Here is a 27994-nt window from a genome sequence, read left to right as displayed (position 1 = left end):
TGGGTTCTCCTTCTTCATAACGGCTTGTGAGAAGAATGGTTTGCCCTCAAGGTATGTACACATGGTCTTGTATTCTTATGTACATCATGATGCTGTATTATATCAGCACTGTGAATGAATTAACTTTTATAAAAACCTCTTTACATACCAGGGTCAGAGGTGATCAAGGTGTGGAGAATGTAGACATTGCCCGTTTCATGTTTACTGTTCGAGGAACTGACCGAGCCAGTTTCATTTCTGGGAAAAGCGTCCACAATCAGAGGTAAATATAATCATATTTATAGCAAGGTCACATTAACCATTGACTCAACCTTGAATCATTATTTCTGTATACCTGTGCAGTTGTTTGTCAATCAGGTATGATGCAAAGCCTGCAGAGCTAATTCAGGCAGACAATTCATGCTGTGCCCATCCTGATCAGCTGATCAGAGACCCATTTATTTCTATTTTAGTTCGATGTATCAGCATTTAGGCTTTAATAGTGGATGTGACCAGATGGCTTTCAAAACCTGTTATCATTCAAGTACCCTTTTTAACTTTTATTCTGTCTCTAAATCAGAAAGTGACATACTGTGTTTTTTATGACTTTACCATTTTTCAACAGAATTGAACGACTATGGCGTGACGTGTGGCTCGCAGTAACCAGTACATATTATGATGTACTGCACAGTCTGGAAGAAGAGGGACTACTGGACATCTCAAACACGCTGTACATCTTCCTGGTGCATTATTTGTTCCTCCCCCGTCTCCACTGTGACCTTCACACCTTTACTGAGGGCTGGAACCATCACCCACTCCGCACAGAGGGAAACATGACCCCTCAACAGTTGTGGCAGTTGGGCCTGCTGCAGAACAGCACAGATGAGGCTGATAATGCTGAGGTGCGCACTTTTTCTTTTATCTTTGTTGAACATACATCGATTGAAGCAGTAGCCCACATTTTGATGTCTTTTTCAAACTGTCAATTTATGCCACTGTTTGAATCCTAGGATCTGCAAGAACTTGACATAGACTGGGAGACTGCCCTTTACTGTAATGAGTTCCACCAAGAATCTGGGGTTGTTGTTCCTGAATTTCCTTCACCCCTAACTGAGCAAGATATAAGACACCTTCAGGCAGTTGTGGACCCTACAGGCCCATCCGACTCCCATGGACATGACATTTACTGTCGTTGTCTTCAAATCTTTCAGTGAATGTTAGTAAGCCTATACATCAACTACAGTGACATATACATTCAGATCCATGAACAGTCAAACTGTATACAATTATACAAAAAAAAAGTAGCTATTTGTACATACAAAGAAGGAAATAAAATAAAATATAAAAAAATGTTAATTAAAGATAAAGCCACAACGTAACAAAACATTGTTCGAAAAAGGAGTAGGAAGAAGTAAAAAAACGTTTTAATTTCCTACCCCTTTTTAACTATTTTTCAGTTTGTAACAAACTGTAACCAAATATTACTTAGGTAAGCATACAACAGTTACATGAACAACTTTATTACACCCTTAAGAATTCTTGCCCCTGCAAGGGGTTGTCAAGGACAACTTTGAAATTGTGGTAGGCTGCCATATGTTGTACAGGAAAGGTGATGGTGCTTGTGCAGGCTGCCACCAATGGATAGCATATCCTATGTTCCTCATATTCCTGCTAGCAGTCGTGGTTGAATTTAATATTCACTTTAAAACGCCTCTTCTCCTTCTGCAGGACGGGAACATGGCCTTGGCCTGTTATCCACTGGAGAAAGGCCCGTGGAGACAATGACGGACATCCAGCGAGGTGCAACCCAGAATCTGCCTCATCTGAAAAAGACAGAATTTTGAGAGAGTTGTTGTTGTACTGCTTTAACCAATTTTGGAACCTGCTGATCTATTCACTTTTCTAAAACAATTGCTTAAATTCAAACAAAACATTCTCCTTAAATTTCAGTAATAGAGCAGTAAATTATTTTACCTTGCTCCAGTTCCTGTAAGAAATCCTGCAAGTGGGTCATTATAGTTTGCTCCACCTGTTCCTTGTTGGAGCCGGCCTCACTGAACTGCGCTTTGCAAACTGATAAAATGAAGTCTGCATCAGCCTGTCAAGTGAAAGGAGATGACCCATTAGGCACTTTACACTCTTAGATTTAAGACCAACTCCAACACACCAAGAATACCATTTCAACTCAACTTCTAATAGGACCTTCGTGGTGCAAAACAGAATTTTAATCTTAAATTGTGTCTATGGTGGACTTACTTTCATCTCTAACCCTGGCACAAACAAAGGCGTGCAGATATCAGGGTACTTGGCCATGATATCTGACAAGCCATAGAGTGTTAGACCTTCCCTTATCTGCAGCAGCATTGGGAGCAGCCTCAGGTTGCCATGGAGAACTATAGCTCTGTTTTTGTAACAAATCACATGCACACACAAACAACATAACATTTAAAATAAAAATTAAGAAGATCAATCACAAAATACTTGAAACTTTTGGAAATTACGGGCAGTATAATAATTTAACTGGGAAAACAATAAGCAAACTTTGCAGCATCTGTAATTTCATGTCCGTATTATCGCTAAATTTTAGTTAATATCTATCATTCAGTCTGTCTCTTTCCGTCTGCCTCTCTGTCTTTCTTCTTTGTTTTCTTGTCTGTATGCAAACATGTGATACCACTTCATTTGAAACTGGAAAGGCTTAGGAGCCATGGAATTAATTTAATCCAAAAAAAGAGAGAGAGAGAGGCAGAGAAAGTGTGCAGTTGTTGATGTTATGGGTTAGGATTATATTTTTGGCCAACATAAACACACTTTTTGAGTTCTGAAACAGTGCATAATGCAGAAGCACCTCCAACATACCGAATGATCTCATCCTTTTTCTCACAGCAGATATGTCCTGTGTATCCACAGTTCAAAATTTCCTGGGTGAGATCTTTAATAGACACCTCAGTGGCCACCTTGACCTGGAGTGAAAATAGACAACCAACACTTTGTGTGCTGTCAATGTACACATTAAATTATATTACTAATTTGAATGATATGGGAGTTGTGGGATGTTTGACTAATTCAAGTGTTATGTCACAAGTCACAACTATCAGGTCAGCAGTTTTGCTGACAGGTGTTTATTTTCTTACGCTTGATAACAGATCAGTGTATTCATGTCCCACATCGCTTCTGGTCAGCTTTTCTATATCCAGTGACCCAGTGCACAAAACATGGTAACACCACTGCATCAAGAAATTCAGAGCTGGTCCTCCTTGGGCCAAGCTGGCGGCAACTATCTCTCCTATAGTCCTGAAAAAAAGTACAAAAGCACCATTCCTGTTTTGATTTTTTTTTATGTAACTTGCGAATCATAATTAAAGCAGTGAGGATTTAGTTTTTAAAAAGTGACATGCAGACCCCAGCTCTAAGGATCTTTCTGATTGTAGGTCAGTGTTTTGGTTTATGGTTTTGGTTCATTGTCAGTGCTCAGCTGTTTTAAGAGAGAAAGCTCTAAAAATCCACTCTACAAAACCCCAAAATATTGAGCTGTTAATTATGTTTGAGGAGAATTTAGCAGCTAAAGAGCTGAATATTTCCCTCAGGAGTTGTTAGAGAGCAAAAACAAAGAGAAAAGAGAGTGAATATTGGACGTACAGTCACCAGTGTCATGACTCCAAATGAATGATAATGTTGATCATTTACTGCTGATGTGAAAATAAATAACTGTTTTATATGACACAGATGATCGTTTTGTGTTTGAGGTATATAGTCCATACCTGAAATAGCCTTTGTATAAATCAGACAGTGAATACATGGGTCTTCTCCCATGCGTGCCCAGCTCAAAGAATCTGGTCTCTATGCCCTCGATCATGCCTAAAATATTAGCATTAAATTACATTTTCTGATAAACTGCACAGACATCTAACAACAATATTTTATAAGAACTTCGATGTAACTATAGAACATTTCAATATATTCTGCTGGTATGTCTTATTATTTTATTTGTCCTACACCTACCTGTCAGAAATTCTTTTCTGAGGGCTCCTGTGTCCACACCAGCTTCACCCAAAAAGATAACTTTAAGCTGATAAGCTGGTGAGGTTTTTTTTTTGTCGTTGCCACTGCAGTAGCCCTCTCTCTACCATGTTCTGCCTTGAGGTTAAAGGTTAAGGGGTTAAAGGTTTTGACATCGTCAGTGACAACCGCATCCTGGATTGCCTGGATAATGTCATCCAGACTAGAGAAGTAGAAAGGAAAGCACAAGAGTTGTGTGACAGGATATTTGTCTCTGTTCTGAAAATCATTGGATATTGTTTTGATATAATTGTGTCTGGTGCTAAAACTGTATCTTGTATTACTACTATTATGGAAATGGTTACAAATGGAAGGAAATGCTAACTAACTTACCAAATTATTCAGGACCATTCAAAAATGACTTCAGTATTTTACATGTAGTATTGACAATACAAGTTGAATAACTTGAATAACAACTTAAGAAACATTAATATAGGTAGATAGAAGCTATGATTTATGAATTAATTATGAAAATCTATTTGTAAAACAAAAAATATACCTTTTGATTTCTCCTCCGGTGGATTTCTCCATGTCTTCCCCCTTAGCGGCTTCTTCCTCCAGACTGTCAAGTAAAGCATGATAGGAGAAGAATTGAAAATGACCATTATATTTAGTAGATTTACACATTCAAAGACTAGTAGGTTAGGTAAAACAAAGGAACTTGTGCTTTTTATTCAGATTCAAATGGAATTAATATAAAGTGAGAACAGTGCTTAATTCATGTCATTGATTTTCTCAGAGGCCATATGCTAATAGTTTCCAATTTCTGCATCCAATATTTACCTGACCATGTCCTTTATTATAAATTATATTTATCTGTTTTCACCTGTCTCCGCATGAGCTGGCATGAACTGCTAAAATATCTTCTGGATACTCCATTCCACACACTGGACAGGCAGCCTAAAAACAAAAGCAGTAACACAGAAAGGCCACTTACATATTCTAGTGGTTGGATGACAGTTTTATAATAAATCAAACTTTTTTTGAATTACCAAGTTTGGTGTCATGGGTGATGTACGTGGCCCTGATTCATCAACTATTGTCACATCGGGAGAAGAAGACTAAAAAGATATTAGGTTACATTTAAATATCACTGTTTGAAATTATGAGAACAATCAAAAAATTAAAGCCGTAAGCGGCGATGGCGGGCCCTCGCTCACCCATGCCACCGCGGGGCCTGAGGCATGGCGGGGCTGTGGCGTGAAGCAGAAAGTGAGAAAAAACCTGGAAGGAGGCCAAAAATGCAATGTTTCGTTCATCCAGTAGGGGGCAGTCACAGGTAGTTACACATATGGTCTGGTGTGTTCAGGGCGGCCACTCATCAGTCATGTGAAGTTTGGAGTGAATTGGACAAAGCATGAAGGAGTTATGAGAGGTTGATGGTTCATCCACCAGGGGGCAGTAGAGTGTAATAAAACACAAGCGGTTGCGTTCAGGGTGGGACAGTGATTACACATGTGAAGTTTTGTGGAAATCGCACAATGATGATGTAAAATATGCCACTTCCTGTTTCCACTAGGGGGCGACACGAGTGAGATCGCCTATGAGCGAATGGAGACGTTGAGGTCGGCACCCTGGACCTGTGTACCAATTTTCATGATGATACGAGTTCAACAAAGCCATCAAAAAGCCAAACGTATTTTCATGGCGAGGAATTGATGGTCGCTGCGTCGCCACACGGACGCCATTACTCGTAGCTTCACAGTCTTCATAATGTAGCTTCACCAACTGGTTCTGAATGAAGTTGATGGGGCAAAGTATGTAATTTTAATGAATCTTAGTTAACTTCCTGTTACCACCGGGGGGCGCTATGAGTTACGTGGGAAGTTAATATATCGGGATGTTCAGGGCGGAGCCATCATCATGTCCAGCAAGTTTGAAGCTGATTGGATGAAGTATGTGGGCGTGAGAGCCACTCGTATGTAGATGGCGAGCACGCCAAAGTTAGTTGAGCCCTGGCAGACACGCCCTTTGACCTACGGATGCGCAGAGCACAACTTAAGCTCAGCTAGGTCTGGAGATGTTGCGTACCTAATTTGAACTTGATCGGGCGAACGCTGTGGGAGGAGTTAATTTTAGGCGGGAAAAATCAAAACCAAAATGGCCGACTTCCTGTTGGGTTGAGGTCATGAGGTCAAGAGGCTTTTTTGCATATGTGGGTATAATACATATGTGTACCGAATTTTGTGAGCATAGGACAAAGTTAGCAAAATTCCCTATGGGCATTTTTGGACTTTGTAGGGGGCGCTATTCCGCCATTCTGCGTCGACCATGTGCGACCACCCAAAAATATCGAATTTCGGATGAGGCCGGACGTCCGTGCAAAAGTATAAGCATTTTCGCATTTGGGAAAGGGGCGAAATTGGGGCACGAAATGTCGGAAGAATAATAATAATAATAATAATAATAATAATAACATTACAATTTCAATAGGGCTTTCGCCAGGCGACTTGCAGTCGCCGCTCGGGCCCTTATAATAATAATAATAATAATAATAATAATAATAATAAACATTACATTTTCAATAGGGCTTTCGCCAGGCGACTTGCAGTCGCCGCTCGGGCCCTAATAATAAACATTACAATTTCAATAGGGCTTTCACCAGGCGACTTGCAGTCGCCGCTCGGGCCCTAATAATAATAAACATTACAATTTCAATATAGCATTTTTCCCCGGGGGTCTTCCATACCACATGATTACTTGATTACTTTGGGGTCACTTGCACTTTGGGGTCACTTGCACGTTGGGGCATGAACGAATTTCAATAGGGCTTTCGCCAGGCGACTTGCAGTCGCCGCTCAGGCCCTAATAAACATTACAATTTCAATAGGGCTTTCGCCAGGCGACTTGCAGTCGCCGCTCGGACCCTAATAATAAACATTACATTTTCAATATAGCATTTTTCCCCGGGGGTCTTCCATACCACATGATTACTTGATTACTTGATTACTTTGGGGTCACTTGCACTTTGGGGTCACTTGCACGTTGGGGCATGAACAAATTTCGATAGGGCTTTCGCCAGGCGACTTGCAGTCGCCGCTCGGGCCCTAATGAACATTACAATTTCAATAGGGCTTTCGCCAGGCGACTTGCAGTCGCCGCTCGGGCCCTAATAATAAACATTACAATTTCAATATAGCATTTTTCCCCGGGGGTCTTCCATACCACATGATTACTTGATTACTTGATTACTTTGGGGTCACTTGCACTTTGGGGTCACTTGCACGTTGGGGCATGAACGAATTTCAATAGGGCTTTCGCCAGGCGACTTGCAGTCGCCGCTCGGGCCCTAATAATAAGAACCGGTTTACCCTTGCATCAACATCCAAGTCATCTGATAAACTCTGCTCTCCACACGACTTTATATGTGAAGACAAAACCTGTAAAGGCATGTTTGAACCGCACATCCTACACGCTGCCTTCGGCATCTTCTCGAACTCGATGGCGTCATGTGGAAGAGGGGATGTACTTAATTTTTCCTGGAGAGGAAGAATATATATCATATTCTTTCATACCGCAGTCATATTTTTTAAGTACTGGACATTGTATCCCTCTGCTTCCGGGGGGATAACTGACAGCTTGCGTTGTCCTGATCCACCTGAAAAGTGCAATAAAGAAATAAATTAAGAATAAAAATGAATAAACAAACAACTAAATGATTCACTACATAACCTAAGTGCACAATACCTAGAGCAGGGGTGTCCAAACTACGGCCCGCGGGCCAACTGCGGCCCGCAGTCCATTTTTAATTGGCCCGCAGGAAATTTTATAATTAGAATAGAATATGGCCGCACTGCTTTGCATCTCAACCACCAAGTTTACTCCTGACCTTCCAGCCATCCTTGAGTCCAAAACGCAGCATCAATGCTCCCACTGAGTGAAATGCCGTTCCCGTTTTAGGTGAGTTAAAAATATATTACACAGTATCCGTGTGTTATTAAGCATAATAACTTAAATAACAAGCTTGAAATGTACCCAGGGTTTCCCACAGCACTTTACAGTTAAGGCGGCCGCCTTAGCAACACACGCCTGCCGCCTTAACTAACGTCTTAAAAAAATAAAAAATAAAAAACAAAAATAAATATATATATATGATCAGGGCCTGAATATCAGCGCGGGATTGCAGGTATTGCGCACAATTTAATTGATTCCCGCAAATCCAACACTAATATTCCCGCACACAATTACAGCGATGTATATTAATGTTCAACCAACGTCTACAGCGGTGTTTACTGCAGGACGACCTGAACCGTTATGTCCGACTGTCTGACTTCGACCCTGAACACACCTGTAGCTCTCGCTGTACCTCCCGCTAGCATAACACAGACACGCTAACAGTGATATTAAGTTTAAGGAAACAAACACAGACCGCTGGTTAAAACATAAATCTACATCATCTGAGGCAGAACCTGCTCAGAAAAACTAATGAAAACAGCGCCATGTGATGTCATCATTAACAACGTTAATCCTCAAACAGGTAACTGTGACGTTACTATAGCAACACGTTTCAGACTTTCTCATTCAGCAGTCCTGAAGAGAGAGAGTGAGGCAGATTCAACAAAAACGTGATGCTACTGAAGCTGAATATCACTACTTAACTGTATAATACTATATAACTTGTAATTACTATAAAATATAGTTTAGAGAATAAGTTAACTATATAAGATACTCACTGGCCTAACCTGTGCAATCTAATTTAATCCAATACAGCAGCTCTGCTATAAATTCTACATTTATGAAGCTTATACTACATTTTTTAACAAGAAGGTGAACATTCTGCTTTATGTTCATTATTGAGTGATTGTGGTGTATTAGGATGCATTATATTGAATGGTGTTCTTAATATTTTGTCCATTCCATCAACATACATGAGGATGGCAAAATATTAGGAACACCTTTCAATATAATGCACCCAAGTACACCACCACCTCTTAGTACAACCTCAGTAATAACCCCCCCCCCCCCCCCTCCGTCTCACTGCTCCCCACCACCTTAACTAACACATTTTCTGTGGGAAACCCTGGTACCCATCCCATTTTCCCCTTTATTGTTCTTTCTCTGTACTGTGAATGGGATCATCATCCTGACTAAGAAGAAATCTGAGTAACCGAGTGCGAGGACACAGTGCGAGCATGCGCAGAGCAAATTTGAGCGCGAGAGCAGAGTTTTGGGAGAAAATATCACAATATCTGAGCATGAAATCAATAAATACTGCTCTCAAATCCATTTAATATGCTCTTGAATTAAGATAGGGAATAAACTCCATAGAGCTTGGCATAGCGGAGGTCCACATGTGGCCAGATGTGGTGAAACAGCTGCAGAAAGAGCTCAGCAATGCTAAGTCTGCTAAAAACAACTTAGCTCCATGCTATTGTCTCGATGGCTGCAGCTTTCTGTTTGCATTTTTTCAGAGAGATGTTTTAGGTCTCGTTCCCTTGTCGTTGTCCACAACGCTTCGGTGCTGACACTTTAAATCAGCAAACAGATAAAGCAATAAAAGGAATAACTCACACTGCATCCAGCTAGCCAGCTCCGTTTATCATTCCGTTATCATATTAACCTCTTTCTCTCTTCTAGTGAAAGTCTTGTGAAATTATGTTTTTGTAGACATATTACAAAATAATCTTCTTTAATTTCCGCGGCTTCACTTTAACGTCATCTCCTGAACCTACCGTCAGCAGGAGTTTGGGTGACTGCGGCTGACGGGAGGGCGTGAATGACAGCCCGAACTGTCCAATCACAGTAGATTAAAAACATGAAACAACAACAATTCGCTGCCAATAAAAGTGGGCGTGTCCGTGGGCGTGTCACTGAGCTGTGCCCCGTGGAAAACGTGACACAGGCCAATGAGAGAGCAGCCTCAGGTCATGTGCTTGTCAAAAGTTTGAGGGCTTGCATTGACTCCATAGACATAATAAAGATGGTGTCTTTATTATGTCTATGATTGACTCCCATTAGGCCGGCGCCCCGCATACAGGAAGTACATATAGAAATTTATAAAATACAATTTGGAATCGATTTATAATGAATGCTGACAGGTGCTGAGAGACTAACAGGCATTTTACAAGCAAATACTTTTTATTTCATAATGATTTAGCATTATCTAATTAATTTATATTTAATATGTTTAAGTAGACTTTCTCTAGATTATTGGATGGGGCGGCGCCCCAGCGCCCCCGCATTGACCAGCCGCCACTGACCCTATGTCTGAGAGCTTTCTGCTGCTAACTCAGCTGCTAGCTCGGCGGCTAACTCGGCTGCTAGCTCGGCGGCTAACTCGGCAAACTGGCTAACTGTAGACCGTAGTAGTGTGCACTGAATGTATTTATACCTCTACAGCAGCAGGGGCAGGTTTATGCTAAACACCGCCGGGTTACTTAACGCAGCGGTGATTTTCAGACCCGCCCATTAAATCCAAACACAGAAATCTTGAAACACAGCTTGTGAAGCCTAACTCCACAATTCAAAACTAAATGGCTGAAATGCTTTTTACACATTTTTTAGAAATACATTTATGACCTATTTAATCTGTAATATGTATACAGTCTTTATGCATATTGTGCTCACCCACAATGTCATTCCCCTAGGACCAAGTGTAATGTTTTTTTTTTTTTCAATGTAGATGTATTTCCAATTGTGCAACCACTGGAAATGTGTGAGGTGATGTTGCTGCTGTTACCACTGTTGGCCATTGCAGCTTCTTCAATGAGCACAATAGTAACTGGGTTAGGGACAATCACTTTGGTCAATGAAGATTGGGAAGTTGTATGTAGAAGCCAAGCCCATGTCAAGTGTACAGTAGCGCAAGTATGTAACATCTCTGTGTTCATGATTGCTAGTGGGACTGCATTTAAAGACATTGTTTACACAGCATAAAATGTTTTTCATCTTGCAAATCCAGGGGAATGTAAGAGTAAATGATTAGAAAAAACAGCAAGACTCACTTTTTTTAAACCTTTCTTTATTGTGTCTAATTTCTCCTGGTGAATACCACTGCTAAATGCAAAATATAGAGGAGATCAAATTGATTGATCTATCTTGTGCTGGGAGTGCTAATTGTATCACTTGGTGATGGCTCGACCCATGATTGCTTTCTTTGTGTTTCTTTCGGGTCTCAGCAAGATGATGTAACATTTGGGTCCAAACAGTGCCACCAAGAGACCAAAACTGGAGGCCAGGATGGCAAATACCTCCACAGCATCTGCATATTTGCCTGGGGAGTTGACATAAGCAGGGACAAATGCCACCCACACAGCACAGAAGATCAGCATGCTGAAAGTGATGAATTTGGCTTCATTGAAGTTATCTGGAAGATTCCTGGCTAGAAATGCTAGCAGGAAACTGAGGATTGCCAGTAAGCCAATATAACCCAGCAACACTGCAAACCCAAGAGTGGAGCCAACTACACACTCATACACTATTTTGTCATTGTGGTATTGAGTATTTTTATGAGGAGCTGGTGAAGATGTGACAAGCCACGTAGTACAGATTGCTGCCTGGATTGATGTAAGAGCCAGAACTGTCCCTCTCTGCTGCATAGCACCAAACCACTTCAGACTGGTTCCACCTCCTGGTTTGGAGGCCTTGAACACAGCCAGAACCACCATGGTTTTCACCAGGATACATGAGACACAAAGCACAAAGCTGATACCAAATGCTGCATGTCTCAACTGGCATGTCCATAGTCTGGGGCGGCCGATGAACAGCAGTGAACACAAAAAACATAGTTTCAGTGACACCAATAGCAGGAAACTCAGTTCTGAATTGTTAGCGCGTACCAGGGGTGTACTGCGATGATGGGTGAAGACTCCCAGGACAACAGCACAGATAAATGTGCCCAGCAATGATGTGGTGGTCAAGCAGATGCCCAGAGGCTCATGGTAGGAGAGGAATTCAATTTTCTTAGGAATACAGTGGTCACGCTTGGGGCTGGACCAGAAGTCTTCTGGACAACTAATGCACTCCATGGAGTCTAGCGAAAATAGGGGAAGTGTTGAAATACATATTCATAAAATAAATTATTTAAAAATAAACACCCACCCGTATTGTTGCTGATCTTTCCCTCTGAACAAGGGATGCAGTCAAAACAGCACTCAGGTTGACCCTTCTTTCTGGCCATGCGAGTACCTAGAGGACAGCTCTCACTGCACACTGATTTGGATGGCTGTGGAAAAAAAAAAACATTTCTATCTCGCTATCATTCTGAATCTACAGTATTATACACTGCTAAATTTGAAAACTAATCTACAGTCAGAATCTTAAATGCAGAATTGACCTCTTTTTGTTGAAAGTTCCAGAAGATTTTGTCCTCATCAATTGTGAGCTCTTCACCTTTGAAGGGTGACTTCTTGACCTCACCCACAGTTTGAACTTTTGTTCTTCCGTCAGGGAGCCACTGCCAGTTCATAATGTCATATATTGGCAAAACATCACCATTCTCATCAAATGACACTTGATCACCAAATGATGTGGTGAAGTTGACCTTTTGTAAATAATGCACAAGCTTCAAATGGATGCATGAAAGAGAAAAAAACAACAAATCAGGAGTGTGACATGCTCCAGTGAAATCCTACGTCATTATCACTTTCAAAAAACAAAATGAGAATAAATGTATCCATCTCTTGCTGGATTAAAATGATTGACTAATTTACCTTGAAAGCTTTTTGTAAGAACATCATTAAATTAATAGACTAATGTCGATATAATAAATTATTGTTTTCCACAATATTGTATTCTCACAAGACTACATTCAGTACCTCAAGGTGTAGCTGCTGTTTTAAAGCCTAAACAGGTGAAGTGTAAGTTGACATCATACCTGCCATGGCTCCAGTCTTTGCAAAGAGGCACAGCTGCACCCACTGAAAGGCCCTTTGCCAGGCACACACTGCAGCATATCATCAAGGGCATATGCCAGAGCATACACAGCCTTGTAAATGTTGTACTCAGGCCTGAGGTTAGAAAGATCCAAAAACTCAGTCTCCACATTTTCTAGGTCCTCCTCTCCTGTGCATAGTGCTCTCCCAGATTCCACCCAACCGGCTGGAGGTGGTGCAAATCTACAGTGAAATATGTATTCCCAAAACTGATTTACCTGAAATGTATTTAACATAGTATTAAATTAAATTAAGCATGTTACTATGTTGATTTTAAATTAAATGTAAGCTTAAACTCCCACCATGCTATTTTCATTATTGCTGTCATGTTGACCAGGATGTATTTTTAACAGGAAATCCATGAAGCCTGTTAATTCTCCTCGACGGATGGCAATGCCCAGTGTGCCACCCAGGTATGGCATGAGTTGGGGGGTCTGGAGAACAGCAGCTGCTGTCCAGGCTTCACTGGCAATCCACTGCAGACCTGTCACATTCTGCCTCACCACCTGTACAATGCATTATATAATATATATTTTCAGACTACTGTGGAAAAAATACAGTTTACCTTGTAACTACTACTTTTTAAAGGAAGAGTCTCAGTTTAATGTAGAATCTGCATACTGTATTTTATTTTTTTTTTTTAAGAGAGAGAGAAAGAGAGAGAGAGAGAGAGAGAGAGAAGTAACATTAAAGTGGGTAAAATGTGAGACTGAAAGTTACAACAGGTGTTCTCATTTTATAACTTCACCAATTTAATCTCACTATTAGAGCAACTTCATTATGCCTGTAATTGTTGGAAAACAGTCCTTTGATAACCACACACTGATAGAAATCCACACATTCAAACATTTTCAACCATTCAAGTAATTTTTTCATCTAGCTGAATCTTCTACAGGTCAAAATGTTTTACAAATGCTGTATACAAGTACTATTACCAAACATTGTCACACTGGACCTAATATCAATTCAACTGCATCTGAAACTTGATGTTGTAGATTATTTTAGTTACTAGAAAATGATGATTTTGTTTAGCCACTTTTGGCTTAGACAAACAAAACCATAATGATTCATTGTGTTAAGATCATGTATTAAATATGAATTCTAACCTCTTCCATCAGCTTAATCATGTGATTCTCATGTGCAAACACCATGACAACACGAGCTGTTGATGTCTTTATCAAATGCACAATCCTCTCTTGTTCTCTTGGGTCACTGTCCCACGGCAAAACCTCTAGGTAGGCTAAACAACCTGCACCAGATTGAGCCAGGTCAGATTTGAAGGACTGGGCAACATGGAGTCCATAGTCATCATTGGTGACCAACAAACCCATCCAAGTCCAGTGGAAGCGTTTTAGAATCTGAATCATTGCACGTACCTGAGTGGATATATTGAGAGGAGGGATTAGTGCACAGACTAGTATATTCTTTTAAAATAACAAATACAACTGCATCTTACATTATATTATTATTTGAATTTCATAATGCAATCACAGTTAACACATTCCATTAAGAGAAAAGAAAATATATCTATTATTAGGGATTTGTTTTTATGAGCTTGTTGTACTGCCTGTGAACCATATTTTGTAATTCTCAATTTTTCCAATGGGTTCTCACCTGAAAAGCATCACTGGGGATCGTTCTAAAGAAGGATGGAAACCGTTTCCGATCACTCAGACAGGAACATGTGGAGAAATAACTCACCTATAAAGAAACATACAGAATGCAGCCAAGTTACTTATCTCATGTAAGTCAGACCCAGACTCAGTATCTGTATTTTAACAATGCTCATTTAAAAATTAACTCAATTCAAATACAGTACATTAAAATACAAAAACAAAAGGGATAGAAGACAGGAAACTCACAATAGGCATTTTGTATAAACCTAGCACATTGGAGGTGGCAATAGAAAATGTTGAGTAGGAATCACCCACAATCCCCAGGACTGGAGGGGTCCCTAAACAGTTCTCCTGAAGCTGAAACTGCTCCTCTTGACCACTGGCCAGCGACAAAGCAGCACTGAATCCAATAATAAGTGCACCACAGTTGTCATAAAAACTGTACCCCAGGGTCATATTAGGTAGCAGGTTGGAGTTTCTGTTAATCTCATCAATTGCAAAGGCCATGGTCTGAGCTTGTCTGAACCCTAGAATGTCAAAGCTAACACAAAACGTCACTATTAACAACAAAAAAGTAATATGCCACTGTGAGAGCTGATGTTTTGAACACATTTGAAAACATATTATTTACATTTCAAAAGAATTGCAGCACAGTGGCATTTTTCTCCTTATTCTGAACAGAATAATTTGCACAGATCCATGTTGTCTGCTGCAGGTGTGTAAGACTTACCCTTGACAGCTGGGCTGACGTGGCTCTGAACTAAATGTCCACTCAGGGAAGACAGAGGTGTAGTGGACTTCAAACAGACCACCAAGAATCACATCACCAGGCTTGTGCATCCCATTAAGATAAAACTGTCTCCTTAATTTACAAGATGAGAAAAGAGAGGGAGACTCTGACAAGGAACAGGAGTAAGAGAACAAAATGAAGATCAGGTAGACATACAACAGTAAAACTGCACCAGGGAATGTCCCCATAACTGCCCTCCTCCATTCACACCTGTTTCTTATCTTCATGCAAGGTTACTTCATTTTATGTGAAGAGTCATGTGATCTCATTTTGTGATTTTTGTCATCGTATCATACCACCCATCAACCCCAGATCATTATTGAAAAACTCTATTCATTTATTTATGTTAAGATTGTAGTCTGATTCTCCTCACACAATTACGTGATTAATCAAAATAACTAAACACACTTATTTTAGTCCTCTGGACAAGAGCCTGGACATGTTACATTACAATAGCTCACAGTATAGAAAAAATAGAAAATACTTTATTGTCATGTCCTGCATGAAAATTGTCTTTGGTCTCACTGGTAATAATAGTATATAAAACACATAGAGTACATAGAATAAACACATTCATTCCATTACACATAGACATATGTCTGTGAGATGGACACAGCACATCACATGTACCCCCTCCCTCCCAGCCCCCACACATATGCCAGGTGAGACACAGGGTCAGCAGCAGAGCTGCACCCCCAGAAGATGTCATCAATAATTACTGATTATAATTATTATATTAGTTATTATTGAATTACTACTGAGCTTCCTATTTAGTTTGTAAAACGTCTAATCTAAACTTTGAATTGATAAAAAAAATTGAGGTTATAGGTGTAGCAGATTAGAAGATCAGCAGAAAGTCTTTTCCCAACAAACTCAGCCTCAGAATCTTCAAAGAATATTAATTTCACATCTTTATTTCTTTAAAATATCTGAGTACATTAGAGTCACAAGGTCCTTATTTATTTCTTTATCACTGCACTATGTTTGTAAAGCTACAATATCTGTGCAATGCAACTGTTATTGTCCTGTTTATACAAATGTGAATCATTGTTCATATTTAAAGATTGACGATTGAATAAGAATGCATTCATAAGATGTGGCGCAAGGGGCGTAGTCAAGACGCGAACGATGTAGGACGTGTTTTTCGGTCGCTCCTCGGGAATGTGATTATAATATAGTTTTAATATCATTTTAAGTTTGTCCACTGTCCGCAACTTCGAGGTGACAAGTGGTTTTTAAGAGCCAAACCTGCATTTTTGTCGAGCGGCCGAGTGAAAAATGAGTCTACCGATGAGTCTGCGAAACAGGCCGCAACAGGAGCCCGAATTACCTGAGAGGCCGAGTGCTAATGAAGAGATGCTACGCAGCATCAAGGTAATGATGGACGACCAACAAACTGAAATTGTGACAAAATTCGAGTCAATCATATCAGAGCTAGTTACGAAGGAGGTGGCGACTGCTCTTAAACCACTGCAAGAAAAAGTCTCCCTGCAAAGTGGAACTATTAATGACCTTGAGCGCTGCGCTAACGAGCACTCAGACCAGCTAACTAGCATGCAGGTGAATATCACCAAGCTATCTGCTACGGTGGAGTCTCTGGGCAAGAAATGTGAAGAACTGGAGGCACGCTCAAGATGGCATAACATTCGGCTAGTGGGTTTGCCTGAGGGAACCGAGGGTCCTCAACCTACACAGTTTACTGCCAAACTTTTAATGGACTTGTTGGGACTCGACGGGTTGCCCGGGCTCGACAGGGCCCACCGCACTTTGCGTGCTAAACCAAAGGAGGGAGAACCACCTCGCCCGATGGTCATCAGGGTGACACAATTTCAAACGAGGAACGCTATTCTACGCCGCGCTGGACAGAGCTCCCCCCTGCTACACAACGGGAAACGGGTGCACATCTTCCCAGACTTTACACCGACTGTGGCCAAGCGGAGGGCGGCTTTTGCCCAGGTGAAGAGGGAGCTCCATGCCTGTGCTAACGTTAAATTCGGCCTCCGGTACCCGGCTACTCTACACATCACCATGTCCGACGGCCAGACCTACAGATTTGAAAACCCGGACCAGGCCCTGGAGTTCGTCAATAAGAGACTCAAGAAGAATCCCGGCCCGGCCTTTGAAATCCTCCAGCGCTTGTTGGCTCGGTTTGTATTTAGCATCTATGCTGCTGTTATCTTATCCAGGGACTGACTATAGTATGGTGAACTGTCTGTAAATTTTTATTGCTCTACTTATAGAGTATATTGGCGCTCATTTTTATTTCTATTGTCATATTTCTCTCTGTCAGTCTCTATTTATGAGGATTTTTTTGACTGATGCAGTGCTTTTGAATCAGTTTTTCTTTTTCTTTTCTTTTTTTTTTTCTTCATTATAATACATGGAACCTTTTTATTTTATTTTTATTTTGGGACAGCACATATCCACACTCCCTGAGGTCGTTTAGTAGCACGGTTACGCTGCAGATAACGACAGGTTTTATTTCAATGTGGGGTGAAGTAGCACGCATCACTGTTTGGATGCTTCTGCTAAGTGAGGAGGTTTGTTCGAATCTGGGGGGGTTGTTCGTGTTTTTTCGGGGTAATGACTGGCACCTACGCTACTTTTCCAGATGTATTGAGAGGGGGTTTTTTTTGTTTTTTTTTGTTTGTTTGTGTTTGTTTTGTTTTTCTCCTTTTTTCTTTTTACATAGTGAATTCTTTGTCCTTTAATGGCCCAGGTTAAAAGAACACTATCCAGTGTGGGTGGAGAGGTTAGATTTGTAAGTTTAAACTGTAAGGGTCTAAATAATCCAATTAAACGTAGTAAGGTGCTGCACTACTTGCGCCACCTGGATGCTCATATTATATACTTGCAGGAAACCCATTTAAAAGAGATAGATAGTGTTAGACTGAAGAAGAGCTGGGTCGGGAAAATATATCATTCCTCATTTTCCAGTAGATCAAGAGGCGTTGCTATTCTTTTACATAGAGATATTCCTTTTGTTCATGTTAAAACGATCTCTGATTCTGATGGCAGGTTTATAGCTGTCATAGGACACATTTTTGATGTAAAAGTGACTCTTGCTAATGTTTACGCCCCCAACTGGGATGATGAGTCTTTTTTTAGACAGGTTTTCTCAATGCTACCTGACTTGTCCATGTATGATTTAATTTTAGGTGGAGACTTTAACTGCTGGATGAATCCATCCTTAGATCGTTCTTCCCCAACCTCAGCTACTCAGTCCAAGTCGACCAAAGTGATTCAAGCCTTTATGAAAGAGTTTAATGTTGTTGACCCTTGGCGTTTTTTCAATCCGGATGGGAGGGAATACTCTTTTTTCTCTCACATTCACCGTACCTATACACGAATTGATTTTTTTTTAGTGAATAACAAATTGTTATCCTCCATTTCCGGCTGCAAATACGATTCAATCGTGGTTTCGGACCATGCCTCCATTTCTATGAATGTTTATTTTCAGAAGTTTGTTAATACAAGACCACCATGGCGCCTGGATACACATTTGCTCTTAGATACAGACTTTATTAAATTTGTTGCAGAGCAGTTGGATTTCTTTTTTCAGGTCAACAAAACTCCAGAAGTAACAGCCTCAGGGTTGTGGGAAACAATGAAGGCTTTTATCAGAGGGGAGATCATTTCTTATAAGGCTCATCAGAGAAAATCTAGAAGAGAGAAGTTAGCCAAGCTTTCTCAACGCATCGCACTCTTAGATTCTTTATATGCAGTCTCAAAACTACCAGATACTTATAAGGAGCGGATGACTTTACAAGCTGAATATGATCTTATCATGTCGCAGCATACTACTGAACTTTTATTACAATCAAGATCCAAATTTTATGAACAGGGTGACAAGACGAGTAAACTCTTGGCCCATCGACTACGTCAAATTTCTGCATCTCAGTTAATTCCTCAAATTGAGACTGGCTCGGGCGTAACATCTGACCCTTTGGAAATCAATAAAACCTTTATGGAATTCTACAAATTACTATATTCATCTGATTGTCCTAATACTTCTGCGGATATGATCTCCTTCTTTGATAGGTTTAACACTCCCAATCTGGATCGAGTTGCAGCTGCGGAACTGGAACGTCCTATCACAGCAGTTGAACTTGAGGCGGCAGTTAAATCATTACAAAGTGGTAAAAGTCCAGGCCCAGATGGCTTTCCAGCCGAGTTTTATAAAACATTCTGGAAACAACTGGCCCCACACCTGTTAGAGATGTTCACTGAGTCTTATAATTCAGGCACACTTCCCCACACCCTAAATCAGGCTTGCATTTCTCTGCTTCTAAAGAAAGGTAAAGACCCACTTTCATGTGGTTCATATCGACCCATTAGTTTACTGAATGTCGATTTCAAATTATTGTCCAAGTTATTAGCCCGACGCTTAGAAGTTGTCTTACCTTCAATTATATCTTTGGACCAAACTGGGTTTATACGTAATAGACACTCCTTTTTTAACCTTAGAAGGGTGTTTAATGTGGTCTATAATCCTCCTTCAAATGCTCTCCCAGAAGCTCTGATAGCTCTGGACGCCGAGAAGGCATTTGACAGAGTAGAGTGGGATTATCTTTTTTTTATTTTGGGGAAATTTGGTTTTGGGGAAAAATTTGTTTCATGGGTTAGATTATTATATGCCTCTCCTCAGGCCATGGTCAGGACAAATGTCACAAATTCGGAATACTTTCGCTTACATCGTTCTACAAGACAGGGTTGCCCGTTGAGTCCGCTCTTATTTGCTATTGTGATGGAGCCTCTGTCAATTGCTTTGCGGTCTCATCCTGATATATGTGGTATAACCAGAAATGGTGTAGAGCTGAAGGTGGCGCTGTATGCGGATGATCTTCTGTTGCTTTTGTCTACTCTGTCACGTTCTATTCCTGCAGCCCTTTCAGTCCTAGACAAATTTAGTAGATTCTCTGGATATAAACTTAATCTTAGTAAAAGTGAAATGCTTACTGTCAATGGAGAGGTAATCGATAATTCACTTCAGCTTCAAAATTTACCATTTAAGGTAACGGACGCTGGCTTTGTTTATCTTGGAGTTTATGTTGCCAAAACATTGGTTAATCTCTATAAGGAAAATTTCCTCTCTCTGCTCACAAAAATTAAGCAAGATTTTGAGCGATGGTCCCTACTAAATCTCTCCATAGCTGCCAGAATCAATGCAATTAAAATGAACATCTTCCCGCGCTTTTTATATTTATTCCAATGCATTCCTATCTTCCTTCCTCTTTCCTTTTTCCGTAAAGTAGACAGTCTTATTTTAGATTTTATTTGGAACAAGAAAACTCCTAGGTTGCGTCTACAAGTTTTACAGAGGCCCAAAGCTTTGGGCGGAATGGTGTTACCAAACCTCCTTTACTATTATTGGGCAACAAACATTAGAAATCTGAACTATTGGGTTAAGTATGGAGATGTTGAGGTCCCCCCATCATGGTTGATTTTGGAAGCAAATTCAGTTCAGCCGGCGTCATTGAAAGCGTTACCGTATTCGCCCTTGTCTTTTTCTACTTCTGGTCACACTAAGAATGTGATAGTTGCCTCCAGCATTAAAATATGGACTCAGTTTAGACGTCATTTTGGCCTTCAAACTCTTTCAACTGAGGCTCCACTTGCAGCAAATCCTATTTTTCCCCCATCGTTATTGGATAGCACCTTCTCTATATGGGCTAGGCTGGGCATAAAAACTATTAGAGACCTGTATGTTAATTCTATTTTTGCTTCTTTTCAACAATTGGTAAATACATTTTTGCTTCCTAAAGAACATTTTTTTAGATACCTCCAAGTCCGAAATTTTGTCCGTGGCTCATTCCCAGGATTCCCCACTCTTCCCAAGTCTTCAGACTTTGAGACTTTTCTGAAGCCTCTCTCTTCATTAAAGGGGGCAATCTCCTCTATTTATTCAAATATTTATAGTCTTTGTCCAGGCTCTTCTGTTGTACTTAAAACAGTTTGGGAGACAGACTTGGGAGAGGTGATTGTTGATGATGTTTGGGAAGAGATTTTGCGCAGAGTACATAAGTCTTCAATATGTGCTGGTCACAGCTTTATGCAATGTCGAATCCTTCATCGAGCCCACTACACTAAAGCCCGGCTCGCAAAAATGTTCGATACAGTGTCTCCACTATGTGATCGATGCCAACAAGCCACAGCAAATTACTCTCACATGTTTTGGAGCTGCTCTTCTCTGACTAGATTTTGGTCTGAAATCTTTAGTATTTTATCCAAAATAACTGAAAGGGATGTGACTCCCAATGCCTTAACTGCCCTATTTGGTGTATGGCCTTTCCCTCCTACTCTTTCCCCAGCTAAAAAGGATTTAATAGCATTCACAACTCTGCTGGCCAGGAGGTTGATATTGCTAAAATGGAAATCCCCAGTCCCACCTACCTATACAAATTGGGTTAAGGATGTGCTTTATTTTCTTAAATTAGAAAAAATTAGACTGACTCTGATTGGAAAGGATGTCTTATTTGAGAAGACCTGGAATCCCTTTCTGTCTTATGTTAACAGCACAAGATGTCCGATCACTGTGAACTGAGTAGCTACTGCAATGCTGAGCCTGTGTTTTTTTATTTTATTTTATTTTATTTTTTTTAATTATTATTTTTTTACTAATTCACTTTTTATATTATATATATATATATATATATATATATATATATATATATATATATATATATATATATATATATATATATATATGCGGGTATGTGTGTGTATGTGTATATATTTTTTGTATTGTTATTATATATTTTTGTATATTTATATATATTTTTTTAAATTATTATTTTTTACTAATTCACTTTTTATATATATATATGTGTATATATTTGTTGTATTGTTATTATATATTCTTTATTATTACTAACTTGTTTAATTATTTTTTTATTAATTTATATTTCCTACTACCTGCCAACTCATATCTATGTTTCCCTATTGATCTTATTAGTCTATTTATTTATTTATTTATTTTGAGTATTACAACTGTTATTATTTATTTATTTTTATCTATTCATACATTAATTTATTCATTTGCTTATTTATTTACCTATCTTTTCTCTTCCTCTATCATCATCATTATTATTATTATCTTTTTTTTTTTTCTTCTTTCGTTTGTCCTTAATTTACTTTTACCTATGCATGTCCATCTGTTGGAGCTGGGTGCCGGGGGGTTGGGGGGGTGGTATCTGTTCTGGGGTATATTGTATTTAGATCTGTAATCAGAACACTATTGTTTTTGTAATATGTAAAACTCAATAAACAGACGGTTCAAAAAAAAAAAGAAAAAAGAATGCATTCATAAAAGGTAAACTTAAAATATATCACTTATTTTCTTTTCCCATCAGATGCTGTTTTGTATTCTTTTCAGGCTTCAATAAAATAACATAACACTTTGGAGCAAACAGACAGAACAACAAGCCAAAGCTGGAGGCCAGAATGGCAAATGACTCCACTGCATCTGCATAATTTCCAGGAGAGCTGATATAAGCAGGGATGAATGCCAGCCACACAGCACAGAAGATCAGCATGCTGAAAGTGATAAACTTGGCCTCGTTGAAGTTCCCCGGCAGCTTTCGGGCTAAAAAGGCCAGAATAAAGCAAAGACCGGCCTGCAGACCAATATATCCCAGAACGCACCAAAATGCAAGTCTAGAGCCCACACTACACTCCAGTATGATCTTTGAACGTTCATATTGTGTATTTCGGGATGGGTAAGGGGGTGCATCAATGAGCCAGGCAGCACAAATAATCACCTGAACCAGAGTGCAGCTAAAGATAATAGCTCTCTGCTGTTTGTGCCCCAGCCACTTCATGATGTTGTCTCCTGGCCGGGTGGCAGTGAAAGCAGCCCACACCACCAGGGTCTTCCCCAGTATACAGGAGATACAAAGAGAAAATGTAATGCTGAAGGCCGTGTGGCGCAGCATGCAAGACCAAGCTGTTGGTTCTCCGATGAACACAAGAGAACACAGGAAACACAGAGTCAGTGCGAACAGGATGAAGAAGCTGAGTTCAGAGTTATTCACACGGACTATGGCTGTGTTTCTGTGATGAAAGAAGACTGTGATGACCGCTATAGTGAGACAGGCACCCACAATGGAGATCACTGTTAGGGCTATACCCAAGGAATCATAGGCCAAGAATTCTATTTTCTTTGGGGTGCAGGCTGTTCTCTCTTTGTTTGACCAGAAGTCCTCAGGACAAAATGTGCACTCTATAGAATCTAAAGAGTAAGAAAATAAAAGGAAGGAATAATGTATTAATTATTATGTAATAATTTATGTAATACAATTTAATATTTACCTGATTGTAATAAAATATAGTGGATAATAATTTCTATCTTTGCATGGTTGTAAGCTCACTTGTCTGATTGCTAATTTTGCCACTGTCACATGGTACACAGTCAAAGCAGCAGACAGGCTCCCAACGACGGACAGCTTTCCGGGACCCTGGAAGACAGCTGACACTGCATACAGACACCGGCACCTAAGAAGCACACAGATAATTGTGTCTTTCAGCTCCACACTGTCATATTAATGTGTCCTTTACAGTACTTGATCAATCTATTTCTATTTTCAAGCTATTTATCTTCAACATTATCAATATTCACTAGTTCTAGCTTCTACAATGTGAGGATGTGCTGGTTTTCTCTACCTATGCATTTTGGACATAAGCTTTAGATTATAGGAAAATTGTAATGAGCATTTTTCTATTTTTTAACATTTTATAGACCAAACAAAAAATGTGTTATTAATCCTTACTAAAAAATACCAATTAGTGTGGCCTATACTGTACATGTTTCTTAAAACTTTGGTCAGAAAATGCAGTCAGCAAGAAAATGGTGGAGAATTTAGCTGAGATTTTGACACTCAGGGCTGATGTTTTTTAAAATAAGCTATTTAACAATCTGTCATTAATTAATCAACAATATCTCTATGGAATTATATCAAGTGAAAGCAACATAATTATAATGGAAATAATTGTGGCTGCAGAATAGTAAAAAAAATAAATAAATCACAAAACTTTCAATAAATGAAACAATACTTGCACACCTGTGTGTTTGGGATACAGTGTTTTATCAACATACAAATGAAACATTCCTAACATCTTAATTTATATATTGTAAGAATTTAGCTATAAGAATACATTGGGATGCATTAAAACAGAAGACATGTAATATGGGAATTTACCTATCTACCATACATGCAAGTTGTATCAATATTAGCATGTGATGAAGGTAAAAACACAGTGTGAGCAGCTTGCCTCGCTCTGATGACCTGCCCACATTATCCTGTCCTCTTGGATCACCAGCTCCTCTCCAACAGGCTTGGTTCTATCAAACAACCCAACATTGAAAAACTCAATGTTACCGCCTGTGCCTCTCTGCCAGTTGATGATATCATAATAGGGTATGGAGTCACCCTTCAGGTCAAAGTTCACCACCTCCCCAGCAATGTTGAACGTCACTTCCTGGATGTAGTGTTGAAGCTTGAAAAACAATAAATAATATGAAATACTCTAACAAGATTTAGGGAAAAAAATAATCAATATAGATACTAGACAATACCTGCCAGGGTTGTATGTTGTTGCTTTGTGCACATGAGTTGTTGAGGAAAGGCCCTTGGTCTGGTTGGCAGAGAAGTAGGTTGTGCAGGGAATGAGCAATTGCATATACAGCCTTATAGACATTATAGGCAACTCTAGGGCTGGATGTATTCATGTAAGCTGAATGCTGATCCAACAGATACTCCTGCCCCGAGCAGGGAGGCAACTGGGAACCAGAGGATGAAGAGGGACTACAACCATACAGAGCCTCCCACAGCTCCTGCACCAGTGGATTATTGGGATACATCTGAGGGTTTACTGTCTGCAGGTAGTCACTAAGTCTGGAGATAGGACCTTTTCTGATGCCAAACCCAATGGTGCCCCCGAGGTAGGGGTAATACTCGCTCCCTGTAAAGACAGATGCTGTGACCCAGGCCTCGCTAGCCACCCACTGGATTCCAGTAATGTTCTGAGTCATGTAGTCCCTCAAGAAAGGTGTCATCTCCCCCTCATTTGAAAACACAACCACCACTTTTGCTGTAGAGCTACGCATTACCTTTACAGATGATGAGAAAAAAAAAGAAGCAAAAGAAAGCAGGTTAAAACTAAGTTTTCTAAACCCTACCCAAGATTGTCTCATTTAAAACTGCAGTGCGGGACTTGTATCTCCCCTTCCTGGAATTGTGAATAATTACAAAAACATTTACCAAACTGATCTCACCACCACTCTCCCACCCCCATCTACCCTGCCCCTAGGAGCACTCTGTTAAGGACAAAGGGGAAAAAATGTGATGGAGTGATGACATGAGGTAATTATCTATTTGTAGCCTGTTAACAGAAACAATTGTCCGGTGGTGATAGGCTTAATCAGCATTGTGTGAACTCGTTTGGCAAATGCTTTAATTTAACAGAAGTTCATTTATATGTTAAAGTTCTGCACCACAGGTTTAACAAACAAAAGCTTATACCATCAAAATCACCTAAGATGTACTATAATCACACAGTCATTATTCATACAGGGGATTGTAATGGATTCATTTGTCATTAGTGCCTACTATATGATCTCTTGAGCTGAAAAACTGCTATATTGCTATAAAACTCAATTCAGTGTGTGTTTGTACCTACCTGCATAACCTCCAGAACCCTCTGGCGATTGTAGAACAGAGGGATGATTTCTTGGTATGCTACACACACTTTGGTTCCCCGTAGCTCTCTCAGTAAACCTTGCATAGCAAAACGTCCATAGTCAGTGTCCCATCGCACCAGACCCACCCAAGTCCAGTTGAATCGCACCAGCAGCTGGGCAATGGCCTTCACCTAGGAATAGGAAAAAAGATAAAAATAAAACTAAACTGACATCAGAGAAAACACTAAAGTTGTTTTTGTTTTGTTTTTTAATGTTTACTGGCACTTGATTTTGTTTAGCACTGCAAAGTAATCTAATATATCATCACTCGAGTCAAAGCTGTGTAAATCTAATTTTGGTGATAATCTACTGCACATACTCTAATGCATTGTAGTTAAAGCACAGCATTGTTCTTAGTAAGGGATTGATGCACAAGGTTTGCACAGTACAACATTGGGCATCAACACAGAAACATATGAAGGCTTCATATAGCAGCACTGAAAAATCATCTAAACCCTTATAATTTAAAGCCAAACCCTCACCTGATAGTCATCATTAGGTATTACTCTGAAGAAGTTGGGAAATTTGATTCTGTCAGCGAAACATGAACATGTTGAGAAGTAGCTGATCTGGGTAAATACGGAAAAATAAAGAACACATTGAAGGGAATATTTTACAGAGAACACGTGTTTGGTGTATTAGAACATAATCGTCCCAACTAACCATTGGGATTCTAAAAGGCTGTAGCATTCTTGATATCACAATGGACTGAGCAGAACCAGAATCTCCGATCACTGCAAGGAGTGGAGAGGCACCGCTGCACATGGCAGAGTGGTCCTCACTCAAACCATTCAACACAGCCAGAGCAGCCCTCTGGCCAGTCAGTGGATGTGCGCATGAATCAAAGATTTTGTAGCCAAGGGTGTAATTGGGCAACAGCTCCATATTCTGGTTTATCTCCTCCACTGCCAGCCTCATAGTCTGAGCCCAGCGGAAAGCCCTAGGATCAAAGCTGTAGCTCAGCAGACACACATATGAATACACTACACACACATTTAACACAGCAAAGGTGGAGAAAAGGTTAAGTTATAGGCAGTGATATTTTAAATTTAAATTTAAATTTAAATTTTATCCAACTTCTAGCAATGTCTCCTATATGTCTTTGGTAACGATTGGTAATGATTGATAACTGTCTTGACTCTCAGTTTGTATATGGAAAATAGATAATAATATAATATCAATGAAACATTTCTTCAGGCACTTGTTTTCAGGAAACCTTTTAGAAATTATTGTATAATTGCAGACACTCCATTTCTCTCTGGAACTTCTAAAACAGGAACAGGTCAAGCCTTCAATGTATATAAGAATAATTGTCTTATTTAGTGTCAGCTAAATAATTAATACTGCTCTGTTAAATATAAATATATGTTGCAAAATCCATTTGATAGAATAAGAACATTACAACATGTTTTTGAGACAAAATCACACAGCATCAAACTGATATTAGTTTAAATTATTTAAATTTTATTTCCAATCCAAACCTATTAAACTCACCTGTTGCACTTCACTGGTGGTGGCCTGTATGTGTAGTTGAGATCTGGCATCTCCTGAACATAGTGAAGGGGGAAGATCCCCCCAATAATAAAGTCACCCTCTGCTACAAAGTCTGGTTCAAAGTTGTTTTGAAGAGTGCACACTTTGGCTGCAGATGGGGATGGAGAGGTGAATATGGAAATTGGGGCATAAGTTAAAGTAAAGACCCAGACAGAGTAAATCAAGGGAAATAACGCAAGTGGAGTCATATTGTTAAACACTCCCCCAAATAGAGAGAGAGCAGGGAATGAGGTAGGTTATATACTGTATTCCCTGCAACCCTTGCTAACTCAGCAGCACCACCTGATTTACTGAAGTGGGTTATTGGAGATCGAGTGAAAAATATAAATAATGTATGTAGTGTAATATTTTTCTTTTTAGCATACATAAAATATATGATTATTTT

General features: G+C 39.7%; 3 protein-coding genes and 1 pseudogene across 3 annotated transcripts; 1 reads left to right on the top strand and 3 right to left on the bottom strand.

Annotated features, from left to right (window-relative positions):
- The first annotated feature begins 35 nt into the window (after positions 1–35).
- On the top strand, positions 36–1790 carry LOC133980964 (uncharacterized). Its single transcript, XM_062419852.1, has 5 exons — positions 36–55; positions 152–262; positions 605–881; positions 990–1195; positions 1708–1790. Exons 1-4 carry the CDS (start codon positions 36–38, stop codon positions 1191–1193), a joined length of 612 nt encoding a protein of 203 aa, XP_062275836.1. The 3' UTR covers positions 1194–1195; positions 1708–1790.
- LOC133980963 (uncharacterized) lies at positions 1501–7900 on the bottom strand (annotated as a pseudogene).
- Positions 7901–11099: 3199 nt separating this feature from the next.
- On the bottom strand, positions 11100–15397 carry LOC133980237 (extracellular calcium-sensing receptor-like). The gene is made up of 9 exons (XM_062418896.1): positions 15258–15397; positions 14774–15068; positions 14526–14612; positions 14018–14287; positions 13214–13417; positions 12854–13129; positions 12314–12541; positions 12079–12202; positions 11100–12010 (listed from the first exon to the last, which is right to left on the bottom strand). Exons 1-9 carry the CDS (start codon positions 15365–15367, stop codon positions 11100–11102), a joined length of 2505 nt encoding a protein of 834 aa, XP_062274880.1. The 5' UTR covers positions 15368–15397.
- Positions 15398–22645: 7248 nt separating this feature from the next.
- LOC133980671 (extracellular calcium-sensing receptor-like) lies at positions 22646–27704 on the bottom strand. The gene is made up of 8 exons (XM_062419441.1): positions 27550–27704; positions 26719–27007; positions 26538–26624; positions 25995–26186; positions 24892–25425; positions 24588–24812; positions 23687–23810; positions 22646–23547 (listed from the first exon to the last, which is right to left on the bottom strand). Exons 1-8 carry the CDS (start codon positions 27597–27599, stop codon positions 22646–22648), a joined length of 2403 nt encoding a protein of 800 aa, XP_062275425.1. The 5' UTR covers positions 27600–27704.
- Between the last annotated feature and the right edge of the window lie 290 nt (positions 27705–27994).

This window comes from Scomber scombrus, chromosome 5 (assembly GCF_963691925.1).
Source record: "Scomber scombrus chromosome 5, fScoSco1.1, whole genome shotgun sequence".
Lineage (NCBI taxonomy): Eukaryota > Metazoa > Chordata > Actinopteri > Scombriformes > Scombridae > Scomber > Scomber scombrus.
Note: the sequence above shows the minus strand (reverse complement) of the source record. Positions and strands in the feature narration are given on the sequence as shown.

Bases quoted from the DNA above. Each gene is read 5' to 3' on its own strand.
- LOC133980964 (XM_062419852.1), top strand. From the start codon at position 36: ATGGTTTGCCCTCAAGGTAT. The intron at 56-151 runs GTACACATGGTC...TTTACATACCAG, and splicing joins ATGGTTTGCCCTCAAGGTAT to GGTCAGAGGTGATCAAGGTG. The intron at 263-604 runs GTAAATATAATC...ATTTTTCAACAG, and splicing joins AAAAGCGTCCACAATCAGAG to AATTGAACGACTATGGCGTG.
- LOC133980237 (XM_062418896.1), bottom strand. From the start codon at position 15,367: ATGCACAAGCCTGGTGATGTGATTCTTGGTGGTCTGTTTGAAGTCCAC. The intron at 13,418-14,017 runs GTTAGAATTCAT...TGCATTGTACAG, and splicing joins TGATTAAGCTGATGGAAGAG to GTGGTGAGGCAGAATGTGAC. The intron at 13,130-13,213 runs GTGGGAGTTTAA...AATACATTTCAG, and splicing joins GCAATAATGAAAATAGCATG to GTAAATCAGTTTTGGGAATA.
- LOC133980671 (XM_062419441.1), bottom strand. From the start codon at position 27,599: ATGCCAGATCTCAACTACACATACAGGCCACCACCAGTGAAGTGCAAC. The intron at 26,187-26,537 runs GTGAGGGTTTGG...TCCTATTCCTAG, and splicing joins TACCTAATGATGACTATCAG to GTGAAGGCCATTGCCCAGCT. The intron at 23,811-24,587 runs GCAAGCTGCTCA...TGTGCTTCTTAG, and splicing joins GGGCAGGTCATCAGAGCGAG to GTGCCGGTGTCTGTATGCAG.